At 42.2% G+C, this 26304-nt stretch overlaps 1 protein-coding gene across 10 annotated transcripts in view; it reads right to left on the bottom strand.

The window, feature by feature from the left end:
- CDK5RAP2 (CDK5 regulatory subunit associated protein 2) overlaps positions 1–26304 on the bottom strand; it is a 218220-nt gene that overhangs the window by 12152 nt on the left and 179764 nt on the right. For 8 of the 10 annotated variants that reach the window (XM_037850923.1, XM_037850921.1, XM_037850919.1 and 5 more), the window contains 9 exons: positions 22729–22777; positions 19843–20018; positions 15498–15617; positions 10711–10827; positions 8496–8685; positions 7452–7573; positions 6072–6320; positions 3384–3461; positions 2147–2412 (listed from right to left, as the gene is read on the bottom strand). In XM_037850923.1, coding sequence (XP_037706851.1) covers positions 2147–2412; positions 3384–3461; positions 6072–6320; positions 7452–7573; positions 8496–8685; positions 10711–10827; positions 15498–15617; positions 19843–20018; positions 22729–22777 — 1367 coding nt within the window. The remainder of the gene's footprint in view (positions 1–2146; positions 2413–3383; positions 3462–6071; positions 6321–7451; positions 7574–8495; positions 8686–10710; positions 10828–15497; positions 15618–19842; positions 20019–22728; positions 22778–26304) is intronic. The other 2 variants (XM_037850920.1, XM_037850926.1) reach the window with 2 other exon arrangements.

The following is a 26304-nucleotide window of genomic DNA, read 5'->3' as shown; positions in this document are numbered from 1 at the left end:
TCAAATAGCTCTGCTTAATGCAAATATGGTATCAGGGCCTTGTTAAGTCTCTTGTGCCCTTTTTGCTGGCAGAAGAAAACTCAAATTGGTGGGACAGAAGGGGTATGAGAAAGGATATAACTCAGAGAAGGGAAAATATAAAAATTTTTTAAAATGAATTTAAAAGAGAATTTGTCTCCACCAGTAATAAAGCAAACAGAAAATAAAAGGATATAACACTTTTTAGCTATTAATTTGGCAAAAATCAATATAAAAAAATACTCAGTGAAGGCAAGGGTGCAGAGAAACAAACACTCTTAAACGGAGATACTATCTTTTTGAAAAATAATACAGCAACAGATATCAAAAGCCCTATAAAGTTCAAACCCCTTGAACCAATAATTCCACTTAGTAGGAATTCATCCTAGGGAACTAATCAAAGACGTGATCAAAGATTTATGCATAAGGATAATAATAATTTAAAAATTCAAAAAAAAAGGTAAAAATAAACAGAGGATGGTACATCCAATCCACAGGTTAGCTTATTTTGTAGCCATTAACAGTCAAGTTCCAGAAAAATACTGAATGAAATAAGAAAAACTTTTACAATATGATGTTAACTGAAAATTAAAATATGAAATTCATATATTTGTAGCCAGTTTGTTAAATTTCATGAACAAGCTGAAAGTGTATATACATCAAAATTTTATTACTGTAGGTAGTTTTACAGATATTTTCTTTTTTTAAGCTTTTCCAGTTCTTAGTTTACATGCAATAAAGATTATAATAAAAAATAAAGATCATCTTCTTAATATTGATTAATTCATTCAACAAATATTTACCAAGCACCTATTCCATGCCAGGCTAGGTAGTGGATATAGAATACTGAACAAAACAGACACTATCCCTGCTCTCCTAAAGTTTATTATCTAGTAGGATACAACATGTCACATTGTTTTTTATAATACAGCAAAACAAAAAGGCAACACATGAATCATGAAGCAGATGGCTCCAGTGTTCTCAGTAAGGACTGAGAAAAGGGACCAGAAAACGCGGTCCATGAAAGTTCAGAGGTCCGATTCAGCCTTGGAGGCAGTGGATGAGTAAATATATGTCAAGCACATGGATCCTCAACAACAGAACCTTTTATAATGAGGATGATTGTAGTAGGATGAGGCAGGGAGGAGGGAGAGGTAAAAGGCGGTGAAGGGTATTCCAAGCCAGAGGGATCTAGGTGAGCAAGGGCTGGAGGCAGGATAAGGCTGGCAAGCATGGATGACAGCCTGTAGCCCAGCCTGACCAGAGAAGGAAATAAAAGGGGGGACAGCTGGAGATGTTGATGGGGAGGTAGGCAGGAGCCAGAGTTAGAAATCAGAAATCCTTTGAGTCTGGACTCTTCTCAGGAAGGAGTGATTGTTTCTGCAAAGGGGAGTGAGATGGCTAGCACTGTCTTTCAGGAAGCAGCACCATGAATCAGAAAGACGGCCTGGGAGGACACACAGAACTGAGTTCAAATCTTGAAAGATCCAAGTTACTTCACCTTCATTTGTAAAATGGGAATAATATTACCTACTTTACAGGATTGTTCTGATGGTGAAATAAAATAATCATACAAAAACCTCTTCTGCATGAAGAGATGAGAGTCATTATCAATCTTGAGGTAGGTGAAGGATATCTCCCATTGGGAAGCTCATTACAAAGCGGTTGGGAAATTACAGTATGGTTGATCATATGCTTCATGAGACTAAGGGCATCTATTTTGTTCATCACAGCAGCCCCAGAGCCTGAGCACAGAGGCCTGGATGGGTCGATGGACAGGGGTGGTAGATGAACGGATATACCAAAGGCCAGAAGGATAAAAGGACGGATAATAAGCGGATGAATGAATGAGAGAATGGATAGATAGAGGCAGCCACTGGCATAAGCAGCAAATCACAGTGAAGCAATGACAACAACTCAGATTACAAACCTTAACAAGTTACACGTTTCCCCCAAACAACAAATAGTCCCTCTGGTTGGACCTAACCTCTGAAGTTTCATGAGCTACATTTCCTAGTCTCTCTTCTCAGGGTCTTAGACACTTGTCTCACTTGCCTCCTAGCACCCTCCTTCCACTTTACTTCTCCCAGTTAGCATCTCTCTCCTCCATCTCTGACAGTTGGGTTACCTGTGTTCCCAGCTCTCCACATGTAGGGCTGAGAGCCTCTTGGATTTGAATGTCCATTTCGGCAAGGAGCCTCTGGCCCTGGCGAACCTGCTTGCACAGGGCATTGTAGTCCTCAATCAGGCCCAGGATGTGACAGCCTCTCTTGCTGGCCCAGAGGCAGTGACCAGGAACCAGGCGGGGCATGCACGGAGTGCTGGCAGTCGAGCTGCCACTGTCACAGGAGAGGGAGTCCGTATCATTTCCAGAGAAAAGAGTCGTCTCTGAAGCTATGAAACAAGAGGCAAGAGATCAGACCTAATGGGGGCGGCTCTCTGCTTCAGGGAGGTTCCAATCCTGAAGCTAGCTAGGAGAGACCCAAATGCCACCTGACACAAGCCCAGAAGGGCAAAGAGGCTTGCTTCCTGGACCTCTGTTTGTAGATTACCCCAAGCTAGGTTTATTCATCTTGTGGGAGAGGCCCAATTCCATTCAACCAACATTTAGCAAGCACAGATGAATCAAGCTGGGTGCCTCTATTTCAGTAGCCCATGGTCTAGTTAGAAAACAGACATTGTGTGAAAGGCAGGACAACACAGTGACGAAGAGCTGATACACAGAGGAAAAAACTAATCAATTTCTCTGCAGGGTTGAATGGCTACCAAGAATTATGCTAAACAGAGGTAAAAGTCTGTGTTTTTTTTTTTTTTTTAACCTCTGGACCAAAATAGACATATGTGTGAATAATTGTGACTGCAGATATCAGGAAAGGAATTTCACAGAGAAGGTGCATTCGTGATGAGCATTTAAGGATAGCAGGAATTTTACCTGCAGAGAAGGGAACAAAGAGTAGTCTAAAAAAAGGGTGAACTGCACTACACAGTGAGAGGAGAGTGCAGGTTCATCTGCAGGACAGTGAGCCATCTGGGTGGCTGCATGAGGGCACAGGGATAAAGCGGGAGAGGCCCACTGGGGCTGGATCCCGGAGGACCCTGAAGGCCACACTAAGGAATCAGACTTTAATCTTAGGGCAACAGGGCCTGATGAAGTTGCTGGGGTGAGGACCACCTAGGGAGGGACGGAGTGGCTTGGAGGAGGAGATCACAATAATACCAACTACAGATGCTGAAAACCTGAAATCCCAAATCCCTTCCACATACCCTCTTGTGTTGGTACCAGGGACATCCCTTCTCTTCAACTTAAAAAGTTCTACTGCCACACCCAACTCTGCCACAGTTACCCAAAGACTTGAGTTCTGTACCTGATTTCGGTGGCACTGCCAGGGTGGAATCAAACAGATCATATGAGTTATCCTTTGTTATGAGACATTTGTTATTACCTGGAAAATGCAAAGCAAGATAAAGAAAACAAGGTGTCAAAAGTTTTCATTTCACCATAGTCAGCACTTAGGTGAAAACTAAATGACAACAAAGTAAAGTATCTCATTGAACATCTCTCCTGCCAGGCCCTGCACAGGACTCTGGGGATACAGAGACAAGGCCCAGGTCTTTCCCTAAAAGAAATCTCTTGTACAGATAAGTAAACAGTTTTGACACCATATGATCGGAGCTAAAGGAGGGAAGCACAGGGGCTATGGAAGCACAGGTGAGGGGTAACATTATAACTTGGCTTCCCAAAGCTTAACACCTGTGTTACATTTTAAGCCTGACTGTGAGTGACCCATGGTAAGAGGAGGGAGAGAAATGTCAGGCAGAGGAGAGTCACCCCAAGTAGGATGGGGGTGCAGGGGTGGGGGGTGGGGGCAGTGATTTTGAAACACTGTAAAGAGGCAAGATCAACAGGTGCTATGCTAGGTGGCCTGGGTGACATTCTGTAATTAAGAAAACACTTTCACATCTGAAATTTCATCAGCTCAGTGGGCAGGATGGCATGGTGATTCAGGTTCCACAGAAGAGGAGAGCAAGGGCAGAGCCAGGAAGCCATCTGCCCAGCCTTACGCAGAGCAGAGTGAGGACTGTGCCCAGGTCTTAGTTTCCCCCATCGGTGCTCCTCCCTATGCACCCCTCAAGGGTGGAGCTGACTGCACTACAGCACCTCCAGAGAGTGCACTGCAATTCCCAGGAACACGGAACTGGCCCCTGAGAGGAACTGCTTTCTGCCAAAACACAGTAGCCTTTTGGGCAGAATTTTCAAACAAGTGCACTTAAATAATGTCCTGAGAAGTCTTTTACAAAAGAAGAAATGCTGCTGCCTACAATGTAATTCTGACTCAAGAAAACTGGAGAACTTTCCCACTGAGGCAGCACTGGGAATTGTGAACACACTGTCCTGGAGCGCACTCTCGGACTGACCCTAGACAAGTTTCAGAAGCAGGCAAAGGCTGGTCAACGGCCCTCTCACTTCAGCGGCCCAACTCCCCTTCCTGGGCACCCCATGCACTGCTTCAGTTTCTCTTGGTCCACACCCACCATCTCCTTGTGGCCTTAAAAGGGCTAAGAGAAGACATATTTAAAATGATAATACCCAATGCTGATTAAGTCATGCTAAAACCGCTACATCTGTGCACTGCTGATGTATATCCCATGTAGAAGGCAATATGGTATCTTTCCAACCTTTTGGGACTTGCCAAGTAGGAATTTATTTTAAGAAAACTGTTTAACAGCAAAAAGCATAGTAACATAGATGTTTATTAAAGCCCAAAATCAGAGACCACTATAATAATCAATAAGGAATGGTTTGGTGGCTGACAGTAATCTGCAAACAATAATTAGGAAGCTTATGTAAAAGCAGGGGAAAACATTTATGACATAATATTGAGCAAAAGCAAAGGACAAAGAATGCTACAAAACCAATTCGAACAATATAAATTACTACCTGCATTTGATTACAAATGAAGAGAAATACATAAAGTCAAAAATGATCATTTTGTAGAATAATGAAGAATTTCTTTTTCTTTTTTTTTTTTTTTTTTTTGCTTTTTTCATTTGTTACAACTCTTTGGCTAAAATTCTAAAATCTTTATTAAGGAGAAATCAACAAACCAAACACTACCAATTCCAAAGCAGGTTTATAGGATGCTCATTAAGACATTTTTTTTTAAATTATAGGATAATGGAATTAACGCCCAATCCAAGTACAAATAAGCCCACACTTTTGTACAATACTCCTTGTTTATAAGGTATGCTGATATTCCTTGTTCCACTGGCTGTCACACCCATCCTGTGAGCATTAGGATGATTATCCTCAGACAAGTGAGGCTCCGGGAAGTCAGGTGGTGGTTCAGGGACACCAATGGACTCAGAGCCTAGAAAATGGCTTCCAGCTCCAGCTCTGCTACCTACTTGATGTGTCACTTAAGGTAAGTCCCTTTCCCTCTCTGGGCTTCAGTTCCTTTGCCTATAGAGCAAAGAGGATGGTGTTGCTGCCTGCTTTGAGGCTGTTTGCTGGTTTGTTTAAAGCCCTGCACTGGTCAGGTTGCAGAAGTGGGACAGGAACCCCTGTCTTGTCTTCTTTCTGCTTCCCTATGCAGTCTCTCTAGGGCTGAACATTAAAACCAGCATGCAAACTGCAAAACCGAACTACCTTTTCAAACCTACCATGATGTTTTCTAGATCCTGAAAGACACTGAAAACCAGGGTAAGAAGTTTAAATTCTGTTCTAAAGGAAATAGGGAGCTAGAAAATACATTCAGCAGTGAAGTGATGTGGACAGGACCGAATGCAAGGGAGTAAGACCAGAGGCAAGGAGGGCAGCTGGAAGCCCAAACTCCATTTCCCTGAGCATCAAGAGGCCCCAGACCAAGATTACAGCATTTTGCCAAAGGTGACAGCTAATTAACAGTGAGGTCCCCTGCCTCTTTGGGTACAGCATGCCTGCTGTCGGTGGAAAAGACACTTCTGTGGGGCCAGGGCATCATTCAGAAGCTCACATGTCACAAAGATGCACAGAGCTGCATTTTTAAAAAGTGAGGGAGACGCAGATGCAGTACCTTGTTTGTCTAACTGAAGAGGCTGCTCAGGGATGGACACAGTCTGGACCGTCAAAGTGAGTGCTGCTTCCTGTGCCACCTTCTTGCTCTTCGCCAGCTGCTCCTCGAGCTTGCTCTGCAGGGTGCTGTTGGCTTCAATACTTCTTTCCAGTTGTGCCCGCAGAGCCTGGGTCTCTGTCAGGAGGCAGTGCAGGTCACTGCAAGGGTCCTGCCCTTTCAGGCCTTCTCCTGACGCCTCTGCCCTGGCCTCTGTGAACAGGTGCAGAAGGAAGCCTTAACATGGTCCACCACCCGAAGGTCAGCCATTAAAGGAACTCAGTGTTTTAAACCTGCCACTGCCACCACCCTCCCTCTTTCTGAGAACTAGCTACTATTTAAAATAATAACTTGACTTTAAAAACAAAAATATTGGCAGACTTAATTGCTGCTATTCCACAGGCTAAATAAGAGCTGGAAATTAATTTTCCCTTTGGCCATAAAAGCCTAGCAAATTGCACACCAAACCCCGAAATTATGTCTAGTAGTAATAAAATCTATTTGGGCTGGAATTATAGAATGAAAGGGGCTGATTTTTATAAGAGCCACGGTATATTAAAAAGGCACAACAGCAAGAATAAGAAAAGCAACCTGAAGAGAAAATGAAAGCTGTGAGATGACCCTTTTCTAGATAACCTTTCAATAGGGAGAAACCATCTGGAAAATTAATTTAAAAAAAAAAACAAAAACAAAAACACAAAACCACCACACCTCAAAATTGATTCTCAAAACATAGAGCTTAGAGTAGAGTCATGCTGATCTGCTATCTCTTTTGGGATTTACAGGGGATGGGCCAACAACCATCCCCAGAACAACATGTGGCAGGTGGCCAGTATTCAATAAATATTTGCTGAATAAATGGGCAAAAAGAAACACATACTAGCAGGAAAATGATAAAAGCTATTTCTTGAGTGCCTACAATATGCCAGGTACTGTGCTAGGGTACTTTTAATAAATTAACTCCTTAAATTTTACAACAACTGTACAGAATAGAAACTAACAGACATGTTTTCTAGAGGAAGAAGCAGACCCAGAAGGGTGAAGTCCCCTGCTAAGGGTCACACAGCTGGAAGCAGAGGGAATCTAGTTCCAGTTGCCCTTACTCCTGAGCCTAAGTCCTACTTGTTTTCTGCTGCTTCTTCAGAAAAAATGTGGGCCTAAAGGGCTTGCTTCAAAATATACCTACTCTACCCAGGAGGCCAGCTTGGGGTTTGGCAGCAGCATTCCATGAAGGAATGCTCAGTCCTGCCCATCTGTGCCTGCTGCCAACTGACTGGGTGAGCTCACAGCCCCAAACGCAGCAGTTCCAGGATAAGAAGGGACACAGACCAGGGTTCCCAATACCTCTTGGTCTCCTGTGTTCTTCAACCAGCTTCTCATACACCTTCAACTCCACTCGGAGGGACTGGAGTAGCTTGTCATTCTGAGAGAGCAGGTGCTGCCTCAACTTCGCCTCCTCCTGTGCCCTGAAGAGGCCCCACCACCATGGAGAGGAGAGGTTAACGCTGACTTAGGCTGACACACTCAGACCCCACAGGCTAGGACAATCCCACCCTCAGTCAGAACAAAAGTGTGGACAAAAGTGACAAGCGTCGGTATGAATTCCAGTCATGGCTACTATTTCCCAAGTGCCCCTCTGTGCCCCAATCCTTGGCATACATTATCTCATGTAATTTTCACAGACATCCTTAACAGGTAGGTGCTAACTAATTTTCAACTCATGGAGAATATGAGGAAGCAAGGCTCGAAAAGATTATGTCTCTTACCCAGGGTTGGGTAGCTTGGAAGAGAACCCAGGACTTAAACCCTGGACTGCCTGATTGCCAAGGCCATGATCTGGCTAAATCTCCACACCACACTTGGTAACCAAGGGGGAGGTCAGTAACTCTAAATAAGTTGAGCGTTCAGGGTGCTGACAAGTTGTGCTGACAAGAACAACTAAAAACACCTGGGCCAAGACAAATTCTAAGCATCTGGCCACCTCTCTATCCTTATCTCCCACCACATTCCCCTCCCTCTTCTCCAGATACAATGGCCTCCCACTTCAGGGCCCTTGTCCCTTCTGCCAAAAATGCCCACCTCCCCCCACCCCCAAGGTATCTGCAGAGCTCATTCCCTCACCGCTTTCAGGTCCCTGTAAAAAATGGCATCTGTTCAGAGAGGACTACACTGACCCCCTCCCAGATAAAAAAGAGCAACCCTCAGTCCTAGTCCCCTTACTAACACTATTTTTTTCTGTATATTTTATTACCACTGACATATGATCTATTTGTTTATTGTCTGTGCCTCATACTAGGGCAGGGTCTAGTGCGTTTTGTTTCATGATTGCATCCCCAGCACCTGGACAAGTGGGATGGCCCATGAGGGATGGGGGATCAAGACTGCTACCGGCTCAGTTGGTTGCGGCTGTTGCAGATCTCCCGGACCAGCTGCTGGTTGTGTCTCTCCTTCTCACTGACTTCCTTCTGCAGTCTCTCATTTGCCCCCTTCACACAGGCAAACTCTTGCTGAAGGTGCTCAAGGTTTGCCGTCTTCCTGGAGAGGGACTCTCGTAATTTTTCATTCTCCTTCTGTTTATCTTCAAACACAAAAAAAGTGCCAACGAGAAGGGAAACCATTTGTTTTTTCCAACCTTATTATGCAAATACAGCTCTTCAGCTCGAGCACTTCAAGAATACAAAAGAGAATGAGATTTAATCTGGTATTTATGATTTTGGCATCCAATTATCTTATGCATTTTGGGCAGATAAATCTGTCAACATCAAGGCTGCAGATTAAACGTCACTGGGATGAAATGGGCCGGTTTAATTTTCTGTTAAATAATGGGCCATGCTAACCTAGTTACTTTGCTTTCACAGAGCAGTGAGTAGGAAGTACAGACAGAGGCAAGAAACAGCCCAAAACTCTGGCAATGGGTGTTGGGAAAATCTGCAAGCCTCAGCCAAGGACTCCAAGACTACTGTGCGAATGACATCTTGGAACCCATCCACTCCTCAGGCCCCGAGGACAGTACCCTCCAGCGGAATGAATACATCCCAAGGCAAAGTACAAAAAAGTGGTCAAGAGCACAGTGCTGCAGGCAGAGTGGCTGCATTTAAGTGCGGCTCTTCTGTTTATTAACACTAAAACTTTGCACAAGTTTCTTCACCTCTCTGTGCCTCAGTTTCCTCACACATGAAATGGGGATGATAAAAGTACCTACCTCACTGGGTCACTGTGAGGTTTAAAGGAGTTACTACACGTAAAGGGCTTAGCCCAGGGTTCATAAGCACTTTGAGGGTGGTAAGTGCTCCACAGGGTGGCTATTAGGGGTGTTGGTGGTGGTGACAGGTGACCTGCATGGAACACTTACTGTGCAGGCATTATAGTAAGGCCTTCAGATGGACTATCTCATTCAATGTTCACAGCAAACTTTGGGGGTAGGTACTATTATTCTCCCCTATTTTCCAGCTAGGAAACTGAGGATTGAAGAGATTAAAACTTTCCCAAGGTTACAAAGCAAATAAGTAGCAGAGCCAGAATACATACCTGGGTTTTCTTACTCTATAACATGGTAATTTCTGAGTAAGCGTTTGCCTTCTCCTCTCAGATTCCAGCCAAAACAAGCTTCATATAATTCCTGATTGGTCTAAACTCTCCCCAGCTCTAACCCTAGGCCTTTGTCTGTTCTCTATTTAAAAAGCCCTGGCTCTTTTAAACCCTAGTTACCTTGGCTAATCTTTGTTTATCCTTCAAGATTCAGCTCAGACCAGCCTTGCCTGAGTCTGGATGCCTTCTCAGGGTCCCGCAGCATCTCAAGCCTGCCTTTATCATGGCTAATCATCATGCTAGCCCGACATGGGTCACCTAGCTGTCTCTCCTATCAGAGCAAGAGACCCTTGAGGGAAGGGCCCAGGTCTTACTCATTTCTGATCATAGTCTATACAGGAGAGAAGCCACGAAATGTTTTCTGAGTGACTGAATAATCTGCAGAATCCCCATTTTTTCCTCAAGCCAAAATCAGTATCGCTATTCTCTAGGGACTATGAAATAAGCTGGTTCAAGTTCCAGCTCCATCATCTTCTAGCTCTGTGACCACATATATATAAAATAGGGCTAATAGCACCTCATTCCAGAAATGTTTTACGTATTGAGAGATAATGAAAGTGTAAGTTCTTTGAAGGCTGCTAAGCTCCAAACAGAAGGAATTAAGAGACAGGATCTTTTTAAGTAATACTGGATCAACTTTGTTGATGGTTGGAAATCTTTGATTTGGGTGATGGCAGTAGTATATTCCCAGCACTTCTCTGGGACAAATGAGAGGTGGCTGTATAGAGGGTAGGGATGACTGGTTTTTTAAAGTAATATTTGCTGGGGTCCTATATGTTACAGACACCATTCTAAGCACGTTACATCTTTAGTTGTCACAACAACCCTGTGACGGATTCCCATTTTACAGCTGAGGAAACTGAGGCTCAGAGAAGTTAAATGACCTAACCAAAGTCACAGAGGCATAGGTTTTGAACTTAGGTCAGTTGAACCCCAACACCTAAACTCTTTCCATCATGCCACAACACAGAAGGCTATGGGGCTCCCGGCTACAGACAACTCCTTTATATCTTACCTCTGGATCCTTTAGCAAGCATTGTATTGAGGTCCTGGTTTTGCTTCCGCAGGAAATGAATTTCTGATGTCAGAGAATTATGCAGCTCTGAACCATAAGCAAAAATGTTTGCAGAACCTAAACAACACACATAAAAATAGTGATTTACAGACAGTCTCCAGTTCAGTATGAATGGAACTTTCTAGGTAAAAACATTTAAGCAATGATGAAACACAACAAGTAATGAGAGTCACTCCTTTGAAATATTATTACCAGAGCCCAAGAAGAAAATGGAGTGAGCATGAAAAGGGAGGCAAGAGGAGGCCTCCCACTCCCACCTCTCACCTGTCCTAAGGGTGAACAAAACAGGAGACCTGAGCTGGGGTGAGGGGAGTAACTGTCTTACCTGCTCTACCTCTCCACCAAGGCAGCTCACAATTCACGGAGTCTACTAACCTCTGAGCCTTTCCTTCTCCCTTCCAAACCTATCCTCCCTCCTCTGTTTCCTGCCTCAGTAGATGGTGTCATCACTATCCCTAAACCAAGCTAGAAAGCAGGAACCATCTTCAACCACCTCTCTTCCAGTGTCCAACCAGGCAATAACAACAGTTGACTTTTACTCCCAAATGCCTTGTACACTGGACCACACTTTCCTGTCCCACTCTTACCTGTTCAGGCCTTATCACCCTGCTCCAACGTTACCTCCTGGCTACACGATCAATGTGGTTAACACCTTAAAACAGACCCTTCATGTTATTTTCTGGTCAAAAACATTTGATGGTCCACCATTGCAAAAGATAAACAATCAAACAAAATGCAAGGTCCAAACTTCTCAGCCTGGAATCCAAGGATCTCCATTATTTAGCTTCAATCTCACGGCATAACCCACTCCCTCACCACCCCAGACCCCAGGGCCCTGAAATGCAGCCAAATCGGGCTACTTCTGTGTCCCAGATACATCATGTTGTCACTTACCTCCCTGACTTTACAGAATGAGATACACTTTTGCCTAGAATGCCCACCACACTCATCTCTACTTGTCAAAATCACAATCATCTTTCAACTCTTAGCTCAAATTCGGTGCCTCTCAGTGTACACTAAAAAGAACAAGGGCTAAAGCTAGACAGACTGGATTTGCGGTCACTTACAAATTGAAAAGTTTCCTTATCTATAAATACTTCTCCAAGTTCTCTACTATTCAAAGCTTACCACCCCTTCCTCTAAATCCGGATTAGATGATACCTCTCCCCAGACACTTTCTTTGACATGCCACCTCAGCATTCCCCATCCTCTGAGCTTTCTGCAACTGCACCATATATAATGTTCCTATTTGCAGCTACACTTTGAAAAGCACTCATTGTGTGCCAGGCACTTTTCACACTTCCCCTCCCCATCTTCCTTACTGACTCTACTACAGATACCTGCTTTCTCAGGCTCTCTAGAAGCTACAGCATGGTCATGTGCCAGTTCGGGCCAATAAGACATGAGGGGGAGTCTGCTGAGGGCTTCTGGGAAAGATTTTCTGCCCTGATGTAAAGAGAGAGACAGGAATAAGCCCCATTCTCATCCTTCCCATGCTTTGGACACAGTCCTGAGAGGATGTGATGCTTGTAATTACTGCAGTCATCGCAGAAACTAACCCCAAGCCTGACATCCCTGAGCCATCAAACCTGCCTTGCCTCTAGATTTCTTGTTCTGCAAGAAAACATAAACCCCTGCTGTTTATACCAGTTTTTAATCATATTCTGTTACCTGCAGCCAAAAGCATCCTGGTACATGATCTAATTACCTGTAAGAAAGTATCACATTAGGTCTTCCAGAAGCCAGAGCTCATACTCTTTCCACTCTACAGCACTACCTCTTTCTCATGCTAATGATTCACTTGTCACAATGTCATATAATTTTTTATATGTCTCTCCTGACCATCTTCCTCCACCCTTCTCTACGAACTCTGGTGTCTTTGCTGAGAGATCAGGGTTTGAATCATGGCTATAGCTTCTTAATAGCTGCATGACTTCAGGCCAAGTCACTTCACTTCCCTGGGCCTCAACTTTACAAGGAGTCATGCTTTTTCAAATCTGTTCCCAAGATGAACATTTCACGGTAGGGGAGGTGGGTGGAGTCACCTTTCTTTGTCTTTTCAGAGATTCTGACAACATAGTGAGCATAGCATGTCTTTCCACCAGTGTAAATACTTTATGAATGCTTTTTTGTAAACCTTCCCATCAAAGTGAATTATTCTCCAGAGCAACTGCCTGCTCCATTGTAGCTGGTGGCCATTTGAGCCCCCAAATAATTCTATAATTGGATTTGCCAGGGAAAATGTAAAACAGAATGACTCTAATTCAGGCATTACCAAGAGTGAATGTGAAGGGCCCAGGCGTGTATTTCTTTCCTATGTTTGATACAACTAATAACTCAGATTAATCCATTTCCCTGAGGGTGAGAGTGGGAGGATGCAGGGTGAGGGGTAGAGTGAGAGGGAAGAAGGAGAAGAGAGCATTGGAGCCATTCTGTTTACTTTGCGAACTGCAGCATGTATAGTACTAGGGAAAGATGTCCTTCCAGGAATATGCCTGTGATGGGCCTGAGATGAATGCTGCCAGTTAGTAGCTGGGTAACCCCAGGAAAGTTAAGTTATTTCATCTGTCTAGAACTCAGTTATCTCATCTCTAAAAATGGGAACAGCATTAGAGTCCCTGCCCGTTGCAGAGCTTTGCAATGTTCAACTGACAATGTTATTAAGTAGTAAAATAAAACTGATAATGATGATGAAGGCTACGATTTATTGAGTGAGGCACTGAGGTCAACCCTAATCATAAAATTGCCTCATTTCACCTCAAAATGACTCTGTTTTATGAGACAATTAAGACTTGGAAAGCAAATGACTTGCCCAAAGTCACAAAGCTAATAAATAAGAGGTGTTGGCATCTTCAGCCAGGTCAGTTCAATTCCCAAACTCAGGCTTTCCCTACTGCACCAAGCTGCTCTCAAAATACATTCTTTACCCCAATACATCCCACAGTGTTTTGAGCAGAAAATAAAAAAGTATTTGCAAAATCCCCTTGAGGGACTGGGAGGAAATGTGGAAATATTAAAATTCCTCACCTGGGAAATTCCTGATAATCTCTCAAGTATTAGGGACTCCCAACTTAATAAGTCAAGCTTCAATCTTGGGGCTTGCCCTTATGAAACTTATTCCTGCAAAGGAGAGGCTAAGCCTACTTATAACTGTGCCTGAGAATCAGCCCCAGAGAACCTCTTTTGTTGCTCAGATGTGGCCTCTCTCTCAGTCAACTCTGCAATTAAACTCACTACCCTCCCCACTACATGGGACATGACTCCCAGGGGAGTGAGTCTCCCTGGCAATGTGGGACACGACTTCCAGGGATGAGCCTGGCCCTGGTATCATGGGACTGAGAATGCCATCTTGACCAAAAGGGGGAAAAGAAATGAAACAAAGTTTCAGTAGCTAAGAGATTTCAAATAGGTTGAGAGGTTATTCTAGACGTTATTCTTATGCATTATATAGATATTCTTTTTTAGTTTCTAGTGTATTAGAATACTTAGAAGGTAATCCAGTAGACTTAATTCTTAATGATGACTGTATAACTATATAGCTTTTATCATGTGATCGTGTGATTGTGAAAATCTTGTGACTGACACTCCCTTTATCTAGTGTATGGGCAGATGAGTAATAAAATAAAGAAAAAATATATATAAATGATGGGGGGAAAAGGGGTATGAATGTTTTGGGTATTCTTTTTTATTTTTATTTTTTTCCTAATTTTGGAATAATGAAAATGTTCTAAAATTGATTGTGGCAATGAATGCACAACTATATGATGATACTGTAAGCCACTGATCATTTACTTTGGATGGATTATATCGTGTGTGAATATATCTCAATAAAATTGCATTTAAAAATATATGATACATTCTTTATGGAATGAGGACACTCTCTCTGGAGCAACAGGAACAATGTCCAGGATATATACTGTTTAGTGAAAAGAGGTACAGAATAGTGAATATAGAGAATGCTACCTTTTAAGTAAGGAAGGGGGAGAATAAGAACATTTACTCATATATGCATAAAGAACCACTATAAGTTTATACAAGAAAACTGACAAAAGGGGCAGGAGGGAAGGGAGAGCAGGGTTAATGGGAAAAGAATGGAGGGTAACTTCTTAACGTATACCATTTTAATTTTTGAACCATGTGTCTTATGCAAAAAAAAAAAAAAAAAATTAAGTTCTTCATGGAAAAACATCCCATTCAGAGCTGACTGTGCTTATGCAGGACTGTCACTGACTTTTTCATTGGCATGTGAGATTTACCAGACCACTAAACTGCTGCAAATACTTCTAAAAACGATTACTGATGAAAAGACAAACTACTGTTCTGTATTACCCATATATTTCTCTATTGCTTCCACAGTCAAATAAGGAAACAACCACAATTCAGGAGGGCAGCAGCTGACAGAGGTCTCCAGTGATTGAGAAATGAACATTTGTCAAGGACTTGCTTTGTTTACTAGGAACTGTGGGGCACTCCAGAGAAGACAGCTCACTTAGTTCTCACTACAATCTAATAAAATAGGAATTAGTATCCCCAGTTTACAGATAAAGTAGTAACTGAGGGGCAGCAGGTTAAAACGACTTGCCCAAGATCATACTAGATTTGAACTGAGGTCTCTATGGCCACACGTTTGATGGTTTTTCTGATACACAGACTGCTCATCCAGGCAAATATGTCACAAATGAGGCATTCGCAGGCTTGCATCACCCTGTGGGAAGGTCCTTTCTTACCTTGATCAAATTCAGACCCTTGCCGCTCCAGCTGTTTCCGCAGCTTCTCATTTGTTGTAATAGATTCTTCTAATTGTTTTCTCAAAGTTCGAATTTCTTGTATATGTTCCATTAGTAAGTCTAGAGGAAGGAAGGGCATGTTCTAATTTAAAGTCTGAAGACCCCAACAAATTGAATAATTTATATATTACACAGTGCGCTTGAAATTCCAAACAATATTGCTATGTATTAAGAGAGTCAGCAACTGGCAATTCTTTCTTTCCTGGACATGGAGAGGCTAAGCTATTTCCCACAGCCCCGACACCATTCTGTAATGATTCCCTGCAGCCCTTGAAGAGGAAGATATTTTCTATCATATGGAAAAATTACATTCAATACAATTTTAATGCCAACTCTAATGTAGCCTTTTATTCTTCTAAATATCAAATATTAATTCAAATCTTCCTTATGGTGAAACAGATCACTTTCAAGTCTGCTTGAATTGCCTGAGAGTTGATTAAACCACTTATCATAATGAATGCAGATATTTTTGAGACTAATTCTTTGAAAATAATATGCTATCCACTTATCACTTATTAATTTAAGACTTAAAAAAAAAAACCCAATCCCAGTGCCAGTGAGAATGGTAAGAAATTGTAAGCTTGGTAAAACCAATACTCTCAAGAATATACCCTGTTAGTGAATATAAATGTGTATTCTCTTTGGGGACCATTTTTATCTTTAGCCTTAGAAAGGTTCTTTTCCAATGTCATTTACCAAATATTCTAAGTCTAGGAATGTAGTGTCACCAGAGTTGCTGACAACCATTTACCAGAATGCATGAAAATGTGCATCTAAGCATTGTATGAGTAAAAACTAAAAATAACTACAATTTGTAAAATAAGTTGTAAGGCATCCATTACGATGCAGTATTACACAGCTACTGAAATTATGTTACGAAGAATATGTAATATCATGGAAAAATTACCATGTTTTTATGTTAAATTTTTAACTAGATACAAAGCTGGTTATTCAGCTTAATCACAACTCCACTTAAAAATTTGCGCAGACAATAAAGACATGTATACACAAAAGATGGAAACAGATCAAAAGATAAACAGCACTTGCTTATGGGTGGTAGATTTTATATTTTTTTAAAGTTCTATATTACATTTTAATGCATTTTACAAATTTTCTAAAGTGAGCATGTATTATTTTTTCAGTGCCTGCCACATCTCTCTTTAACAAAGAAAGAAGCACAGTTCTAATCTAGAGGTAGGTTTCTAGAGTCAGTGTTAAGAGCATAATCACATTAAGTATCCAAAGGCAAAACCAATGTCTTTAATTCATCAATTAGGTTATACTCAGTATGTCTTAGTAATGTTTGTTTTAGAACATTATACTAATGTTATGACCCAGTTTTAATTTCTCCAAAATTACTTTCATTTAAAAGTAGCACAATGTTACAGATCTTCTCCTAATTAAATAGTAATTTTGCCATGAATCTGAATGTTTATGAGATGACTTAATTCCCAGACCTTCAGCTATCTCCCATTAATGCCAGAAGTGTGGCAAGCAATTTGGTGGAATGTCTGAGGAGCCTGCTGCAGCTCAGCACTGAAGACTTGGTCTGTCGTAAACTCTTGGCATATCACAGCACTGTACCTCCCCGTTCCTGCCTTGCTGCCCTGCAAATCTTCAGCAGCCGTTCAGGTTGGCAAGAGTCAGGAGCTTATCTGTTTTTACTGCAACCTTCCTTGCTGATTTATCCAAGTCACACTCTGCTGGCTTTTGGGGTAATAAATGCTTAGAAGTCATCTACATACAAGTCATCTTCTGCTGAATCTTCGGCCAGGCACTGGCATTATCACTTGGACTTGAGGAAACGTTCCCAGTCGAATTGGACACCACTTATTAATTATGCAGCCATAACCAAGGAGAGGGAAATACTATACTAGTCTTTACAAAATGGGAAAGACCCGTCCCTCTTACAATAATACCTTTCTGACAAATGCTAACGCTTTAAAACCATAAATCCTACAAGTACAACCATAAAAAATGTGCATATTTTTTGCCTAGCAATTCCAATTCATAAAATGTATGTTAAGAAAATGCCCTTTAATAAGGGAAAAGCTTCACGTTCAAAGATACTCCCTGCAACACTGTTTACAACTGTGGAATTCTAGAAATGACTTAAATATTCAGCAATAAGGAAACATAAGGAAAACTGCAGTTCAATCATTCAATGGACTATTCTAAAGCCACTAAAAATGATGGTCTGTAACAACATGTCAGAAAGATTATGATATAATATTAAGTGAAAAGAAGGAAAACTACTAAATTATCTCTATATTCAGATTATAAGTATGACAAAAGGAAAAACAGTTGCAGAGACTAAATGGCTGAAGAGAAACAAACCAAAAAAGTTAACAAGGGATATATTAGGATCGCTCCAGAGAACACTGCCCCTATTTAGGTAAGTGCCTTGATAAACCACTTGGAGCACATGATTAGCCAAGGTCATGTGTCCCCAGAGGAATAAGAAATAAAGGAGAGGCCTAAAAGGTTCTACATTAGAAATAAATCAGGATTGGGGTGGTGGATGGGGTGGATGGTAGAAAGAAGAGGGACAGGCAAAAGGAAGTAGAAGGGAGAATTCCCCCAAACCTGAGCCAGAACATAAGGATTTTAAAGAACAGAGGTCTCTAACCTCCCAATTTAAACTGTTTGGGTTGCTGCATTGTAATCCCCCTCATCTCTTCCCCCCACTTCTAGTTCCTCAAACCCTCAGTAAAGTCTGCTGTGAACTCAAAGTTCTTGTGGGAGTAGTTAATGGTGGAACTCTTGGAAAGGGACTGAGTTCCCTGCTGGATTAATAAAGAGCAGAACAGAGGTGGCACTAGGGACAGGGCAACAATTCATGGTCTGACTTCAATTTGGGGAAGGCAGAACAGAGAGCCAGAATTGATTGGGAAAAAGCAAGTACTCAGAAACTCACAAACATCACAGAGGGACACACACAGGAAGACAAAGAAATCAAACTGTGCTCCTCTGGGCCCTGAATGGCTTAGAGGCATGTCAGAGGCCACCAAGGGGGACAAAGGCTCTACTCATCTCTTTTACATATTAGGCCTCCCAGTAAAATTTCATCCGGAACAAAGAAGTTCTGTTGCTAAAAAAACAGATTAAAAATTTTGAAAACCACTGATACTTGCAATCAACCATCAATGAACAGCTTTTAGCAGGATGCTAGTATCTGATTTGTGCCTTACAAAGTACATTCTGGGTGCCTCGCAAACAACCCACTGGAAGAGGAGACTCACCAGAGACTGTCAGTTGAGGTCCAGAGTTTACAGCAGGGGTTGGAAAACTACAGCCCATGGGCCAAATCTAGCCCACCACCTTTTTTTGTAAATAATGTTTGATTGAAACACAGCCTCGTCCATTCAATTACTTATGATCTATGGCTGCTTTTATTCTCTAACAGCAGGGTTGAATAATTGCAACAAAGACTGTATACCCTGCAAAGTTTAAAGTGTTTATTATCTGGCCCTTTACAGGAAAAGTCTGCTGACCCTCGTTCTGTACAATCCCTTGAACCTCTGAAATATATGGAATTACAAACACCAAACCCTACCTATTACCCCAACAGGAGGCAATCAAGACTGCAAATCTGGAAAAGGTGAAGGGGAGCTCAGGGGCAGGTAGGGCCTTGGGAGGCTGATTCTGCCGACTTGTCCAGCACCATGGTCAGAGGCAGGACAAGGGGCTGACCCCACAGACCAGGGGTCACACTGAAAGGAAATGGAGCAGAGTTATAAAATCACAAAATATCAGAAGAGAGAGTTAGGTATTCTTAGGCATCTGTACAACTCAAAGCGAAAGCATCTTCAAAGTAACTCGGCCTCAGATGATTTCAAAAGAAACAAGTAAACAGGAAATTAACCAGACTCGGAATTGACACATAACCTCAGTGCTTTCCAGCTTGCCACTGTTAAAAGAACAAGCAAATGGCAAGTCATACATTAAGTTATCAGTTAAAAAATAAAATTGACTTTTCCCCAATCACCTACATTTTCTACAACCACAGCTTTCTCTAGTGATAAATGATATTCTGAACGACCAGCTTTGGCCCTTACGAGATCTCCTTTCACAGAGAAACACTTAAATGTCACCACACTCTGCTTACTAAGACAAGATAGCAAATTACTGTTTAAGAAATATTTGCAAGGGTCTTTTTCAGATTAACCCTCAGTGAACTCCATAAGCATTCCAGTCAAACAAGGTTTGTCATCACTTTGAAAGAAACGGAAGAAAACTAGGAAAGCTTGACCACATTTAAAATGCTTAGTAAAGCTTAGCTTACCTTGAGAAAAATTGTTAGCTACAATTGAAGTCTTCTCGGTCTCGCTGTCTGGCTTTGCATCTTGTGAGAAGGAGGAGGACTTTTCGGACATTTCATAATCAGACAATGCACGAGAGGCTGAAGGCTCAGGAGATTCAGGGAGAATATGCTCATAGGTTGGGTTGTCTTCCTCGAGCCTTAACCGTTGGGATTGAACAATAAATGATTTCCAATACCCACACCCCAAGCCAGGACCACAAATTAAAAACACCGAAAATTATTTTTCCCTTTGTAATTTCCCCTATATTTGCAATTTCAGTCAGCCTTTTTGTTTCCCTACAGCATTGAGCAAGGAAATTATGAAAACAGAAAGGGCCAAGGAGACTTGAGTTTGGAGCCAAGGAAGAAGGGGAGTGAGGGGATTGTGCCCATTCCACAGTCTGGTTTGTAAGGGAGTAACCCTGAGAGAGGTCATGGATCAATGGCAGTGGTTTACTGAATAAATGCCTGCTCTGTGCCAGGCATTTTAGACGCATTATCTTCCTTGATCCTCACAGCAATCCTCTGAGATAGGGATTACCATCCTCATTTAAAGTTGAAGAGACTGGGGCTCACCACAGACTTGCCCACTATCTCACAGCTTGTAAACCGCAGAACTTAAATTTGAACCAGGTCCGCCTGGCTCCAAGGCCCCAGGAGAATGAGGAGCCCAGCCCAAACCCAAGAAATGGCTTTATGGGTTTAAAAATCTCAAAACCCTCATGGTCCTCAAGTAGGTCCTAATATCATCATTCTGGCAATCATCTGGCTATTAACCTGCATTTCCCAAGGACCACCTAAGCCCTAAGGGGAAACAACCTGAACTCTGTGAAGAGCCCACGTGAATCTCCATTAAAGGTAAGCTCCTTAATTGAACTCTCCCCCCACCCAACAACTTTCTCCTATTATTTCTTGACAGTGACCACAGTATCATTATTCATTAGCTCAGACAAGAGCAAAGAACTCCAAAGCTACAATGCATTCATTAACAGGTAAGCAGCAGATGCAACCTTGCCTAGATAGCATGATGAACGTGAAGGCTTGCTGCTGGCTTGCAGAAGAGCAGAATGGGCAACAGCACATGAGTGCTAAGCCTATGGCTGAAAAAGGTGCAACAGAAGAAAAAGAAATGAAATCTGTCAGAAATAGAAAGGGGTGATACATTGGGTGAGGAGGGCTCTTCTCCACAGCAGCCATGTAGTTGTTCAAAATGCCATTCTGAACATGTCTAGCCCCAGCTTACCCTCTTTCAAAGGCTCCCTTCTTCCTGAAGAACAGAGAGACCCTGCTTGCCTCCCCAGCCTCACCCTCTTCTCCTGAAGCATCCATGCCAAACATTTTCTGGGTCCTCCAAGGAGTCATGTCTCCCTTACCTCAAGCATGGACGCTCTCCTGAAGACTTCTGCCCCCTTCGACTCTTATCCTTTGGATCTCAGCAAAGACTGTCCCCTCTGGGAGGCCTTCCTTGCCCTCAGTAAAGCCTACCAACAGGTGGTGAGCTCTTATTATGGGGATGGAGTGGAAGGCTGAACTGGGAGGGAACTGGGAAAGTACTGCAGTGAGAGAGTATTTCTTCTACACTTACAAAAGCTGATTAAAATGTTCTTCAGTGAGCCACGATACCTCCCTACCCGCTCACTTTAATGATGCTGATGGCCTTCATGACGCCAATAAAATCTAAAATTCAGCACCTCAGACTGGTCTCTATTTCTTCATTTTACTCCCAGGAGCCCAAAGGGCCACAGCTTCTAAGAGGAGGAAAGTACCTCATAACACTAACAGCATTCAGAACCTGTGACAAGTAAACAGAGGAGGACAAGCCCTTCACATTTTCAGTTGGCCACAAAGAAGCAAACTATGAAAGTATACAATTCATTTATCTCATGAATATTTTTTGAATTCCAACTACATGCCAGATACTTGGAGCTAAAGCAGGTATAAAGATATCCAAAATACAATCTTTGCCCTCAAAAGCCAATGTGAAATAACGGTAAGAGGACAGGAGTTTGAGTCCAACAGATTTAAGTTGAATCTCAGTTTTGCCTCTTAATGGCAGGTATGCACCTGACCCACAGGCTCCTCCTAAAATGGGGACAATAATGCTCACCTTGTAGGATTAGAAGTAACATATGTGAATACCTAGGACAACAGCTGACACACAGCAATACCCAGTTGATGCTAGCTCCTTTCCTCTCTCTTAAGGAATTCTGGGAGTGGAAAGACAAATGCAGAAAGTATTACAATACCATGTGGTGAGTGCTATATGGTAATTATGTGCCAACTGCTACAGCAGAAACAACTGATCCTGAGATGTGGTAGAGAGATGGGGGTATTGAAGAGAACCAGTTCATTTTCATGTGAACTGACCCTAAAGAATGATTGTAAAAATACAAAGAAGAGGATAGAGTGTAAAGCTTGTGCACAGGCACAGTCTGAAAGAGCAAGGTGGGTCTAGAGAAGAATAAAAAACCAGATGAGGTTGAAGCATGGGGTATGTGTCGGAAAGGAAAGGAAGGATGGGTCAGACCGAGAAGGGCCTCAAATGCCAGGCTAAGGAGTCTGGAATTTATCCTGCAGGTACCTGTGAGCCAACGAAAGGAATGTATTGTCTGAGTCAAATCACTGGACAGAGAAACATCAAAAGTAACTCGAAACAAATGAACGAAAGCTGCAGGACACAAATGAACGACAGCAAGCAGGAACTCTTGATTTTGCACAGCCATCGCCAGTTCCACAAGTGTTTATGCCTCATTTACAAAACGTAGGAAACTCATGGAATGGGTGGAAGCCAGAATACTCAAAAAACTGTTAGGCAACTCAAACCCACCAAGTCCCAGAATGTCTTCTTGACAAATGCTATACTCTTACCTCTCTATCAGTTCATTCTGGGTGCTCGTTTCCACTCCAGCTGTTTTCCCTGAAAGTAGAAATAACATCAAGAAAGGAGGAAAAAATTTTTATAAAGAGTGTTCTCTAATAATTTCTTGCTTATACATCTGCAGAGGCACTGTTCCGTTTGTTTAAGTCCTCTATACAACAATCCCAGATATTTAAAGTAGGATCACCAGAATACAATTCAGACTATAGACTCCTCCTCTGTCACTGGGCAGGCATTAGTCCTAGTAAGGAGCCAACAGCACTGAATCTGAAAAGCAACTACCAAGGCCCTACTGGGTGCAGTTTCTTTTTCCTTTCCAAGAACCCTGATGCTAATAGAATACATGCTTATTATCGGAAACAGGTAATGCTATCGATTAGAAGATCATCATCTTCCAGGTCCGCACCATAGACACAGGACCAGAATTCCTTCCATTCATTTTTTCAGGCATTTTGGCAAAGTTGATAGTGTATTTTGAGTTAATATTTTTGCTTAGTAATTTATTATGAGCATTTGTCTTACTAAATGATCACTTTTAATGAATGCATTTAATACTCCCCTATAAACATGGATACAGGTTTTAGTCAGTTTCTATTTGGCATTTAGGCGATCTCCAAATATTCACTTTTATAAATAAAGGAAATAAGCATCTTTGCCCATACAGTTTTATCATCATTTAAATTATTTCCTTAGGAGAGATTCTCAGAAGTGGCGTTAACTAGGGAAAGGGGTATCTGAGTACAGGTGAAAAAGCAACTGTCTGTGGCAAGGGAAATGGCTAAAGGAAATGACAAAAGAAAACAAAACAAAGCTCAGAATGCAGTTGGGCAAAACATGTTCTGTTCTCTTCTTGCATTTCATCATTTGCCATTTGAAAGGAAGCTCATGAGTCCAGATTTCAAAGAGACTAACAACTTTATTTTTAAAATACTTCAGAACTCTGGAAATTACAGATTGGGATGAGCTCTTTGATGAAACTAAAGCATGGCTAAAGAAAAAACAAGCCCTTCTATGGCGGTTCTTGAAAATTGAGACTATAATTAAACTGCACCCACACATACAATTTTCAAAACTAGTTCTAAAAGGAAAAGTTCTCAAACGCCACAGTGCAGAGGAAAGGATCACTGGAGACTTGTACATTTGCTTTATGTCTCAAGGCTCCTGCCTATGAACTCGCAAGGCCGGCTAGAACTGCCGTCTGCAAAAGCCATCTAGGGTCCCCTCCACCCACTAGGTGGCATCCTGGACACCAAGAGCCAGTGCAATGTAAAGAGTTCTTGAAAGTCACTTACCACTTCAGGGTACTGCTGGGCCTCTGGAATGAATCAAACAGGCCCAACCGACCAGGAGTCAGGCTCTGAGTGCAGTTCTTTAATACCCACTATCTCTTTTAGGCCTCACAATAATCTGACAAGGACAGCATCGGTTTCTCCATTTTTCAGCAAAGAACTGAAAACCTAGGAGGCTTAATGTTTCAACACTTTCTCTCCCACACTTTGCCCAAGTCACACTCTCATCTACTTAAGTGCATTTCAAGTTAAGCAAGGGAAATGGAGATATTCTTATAGCTAGTTCAATCACAAATCTATACACCTTGATCCTCTTGGATATATCCTGCCCCAAAATGGTGTGGTATTTTGGCTCCCTAAAAGGCCAACAGAGGTTGACAGACCTCTATCACAGTGAGTGTTCTCAAGGTCTCCATATTCCTACTCAAGGAGATGCTCATTGGAAGACCCAGACCATCTTCCAATCAGACCATCACAAACGGGCAGGGATAACTGCATGGAAATAACAACTCAGTCAGCATTTTTCATCTCATGCCTGCTCTAGGGTCGCTTACCAACATTTGGTGGATGATAAGACTTTGGCCCTAAAGTCCCTGAGGGTGGGCCTCTAGCCCAGACCATATTTCCAAAGAGCTTTAGGAATAATACAAGTACTAGCTAGGCAAACAGGATCACAGCATCCTGTGTCACATTTGCCATTGTTCTTAAGGAGTGTATCTCCCACAGAAACGTCACAGGATGTATACCCTTGGTTTGGGGCAGGCTTTAAGCATTCTAGGTCTCCTGACCATAAAACCATCTGAAAACCATCAAAAACCTCTCAATTCCTAACAAATCCATGACCACAGAAGGAAACGCCTTGATACCAGCAGCAAGGGTTTCCCCCTTTTCAAATAAGAGTAACTTTGGGGAGCTTTCAATAACTCAACAATTGTATCTCACCTGTTCCTCAATCACAACAGGGCTCTTTAAAACCAAATGACAAATTGTTATTGTGGGGTTCATAGGGAGATCACTACAACTGATGCATTGAATTTCTTGGTGGAAACTGTTTTCACACAGGTTACAGGGTACCACCTGTCAGGCAATTCCAGAAGCTTAGGTTGCATGTCATGAAAATGGTGCTCCCATCTGTCAACCGAACCTTACTGCTATACCTAAATGCTGTATAGTGTGTGACAGTGGGGGGACTTCATCTTTAAAACAACAACTGCCTAGTTCTCCCATCAATTTTTAGGATTAGCAAGAAGACTATCATGGAGGCAGGATAGACTTATAACTGGTCAACCCACCTTCAGTTTCCTTTCCCCACTGATCCATCCTGTATACAGCTACCATTTAAGAAGCCTCTTTTGAAGTAGTATTTCTTTACTCAAAATCCATCAAGCTTACAGAATTAGGTTCAAATCTTATAGCCTGGCATCTTCTACATGGCCCAAATGTTTCTTCCTTTTCTTTTCACTCCTAATTCTTCTTAAACATTTACAGTGCCCTTTCTAGGTGCCTATGCCAGACACTGACAATACAGAGACGAACGAGTAGTCACCCTGCCCTCAATGAGTTCATAGCTGAGCAGGAAAGATGGACCTAAAAGACAATTATACTACAGTGCTATGGTAAGGTTCAGCAGGGAATACAGTGGCAGGGTCTGCAGAGGAAACAGACATAATCCAGCCTGGACCACTGGGGATAATTTAGAGAAGGTAGCAACTGAGCTACATCTTCAAAGAAGGAAAGAATTGCTTTATAAAGGCAAGAAGCTGAGGGGTTGTGGGAAGGATAGATTCCAAGAACACTTAGGAGAAGAAATCCTTCATTTAATTTGAAGGATTAACCTGGTTCACTATGCTAACCATAACTTGCACACCCCATTGCCCCTCCTAAAATATCTTACTCCAACAACTATGAATCCTCCCAAGATGGAGGGTTGAGCTCTAATATCCCTTCCCTCTGGAGGCTCTTCTTTCAGAGCTTAGAGGTGCCTCCCTCTTTCCTCCAAATTCCTAAAGCGCATGTTATGTAAGCCAGAGAGAGTGAGAGGACATTAAAGCAAAAAGGACTCTAGAACTTAGGATTCGACTATCATTATTGTTATCAAATTCTGACTGAGCACTACATGTCCAGCACCCTCCTAGACTGGGAGGCCAGGGCAAGACAAGGTCCTCACCTTTCGAGAGCATATGCTCTGAAGAATAAAATATGCCCAAGAGAAAAAACTGCTATTATCTCCTGCACTCCTACTATTTGCCAGGCAGGACACCAGACACTTTAAATAAT

The sequence above is a fragment of the Choloepus didactylus genome, chromosome 10 (assembly GCF_015220235.1).
Source record: "Choloepus didactylus isolate mChoDid1 chromosome 10, mChoDid1.pri, whole genome shotgun sequence".
Lineage (NCBI taxonomy): Eukaryota > Metazoa > Chordata > Mammalia > Pilosa > Megalonychidae > Choloepus > Choloepus didactylus.
The sequence above is the reverse complement of the archived record's forward strand: the minus strand, read 5'-3'. Positions and strand labels throughout refer to the sequence as shown.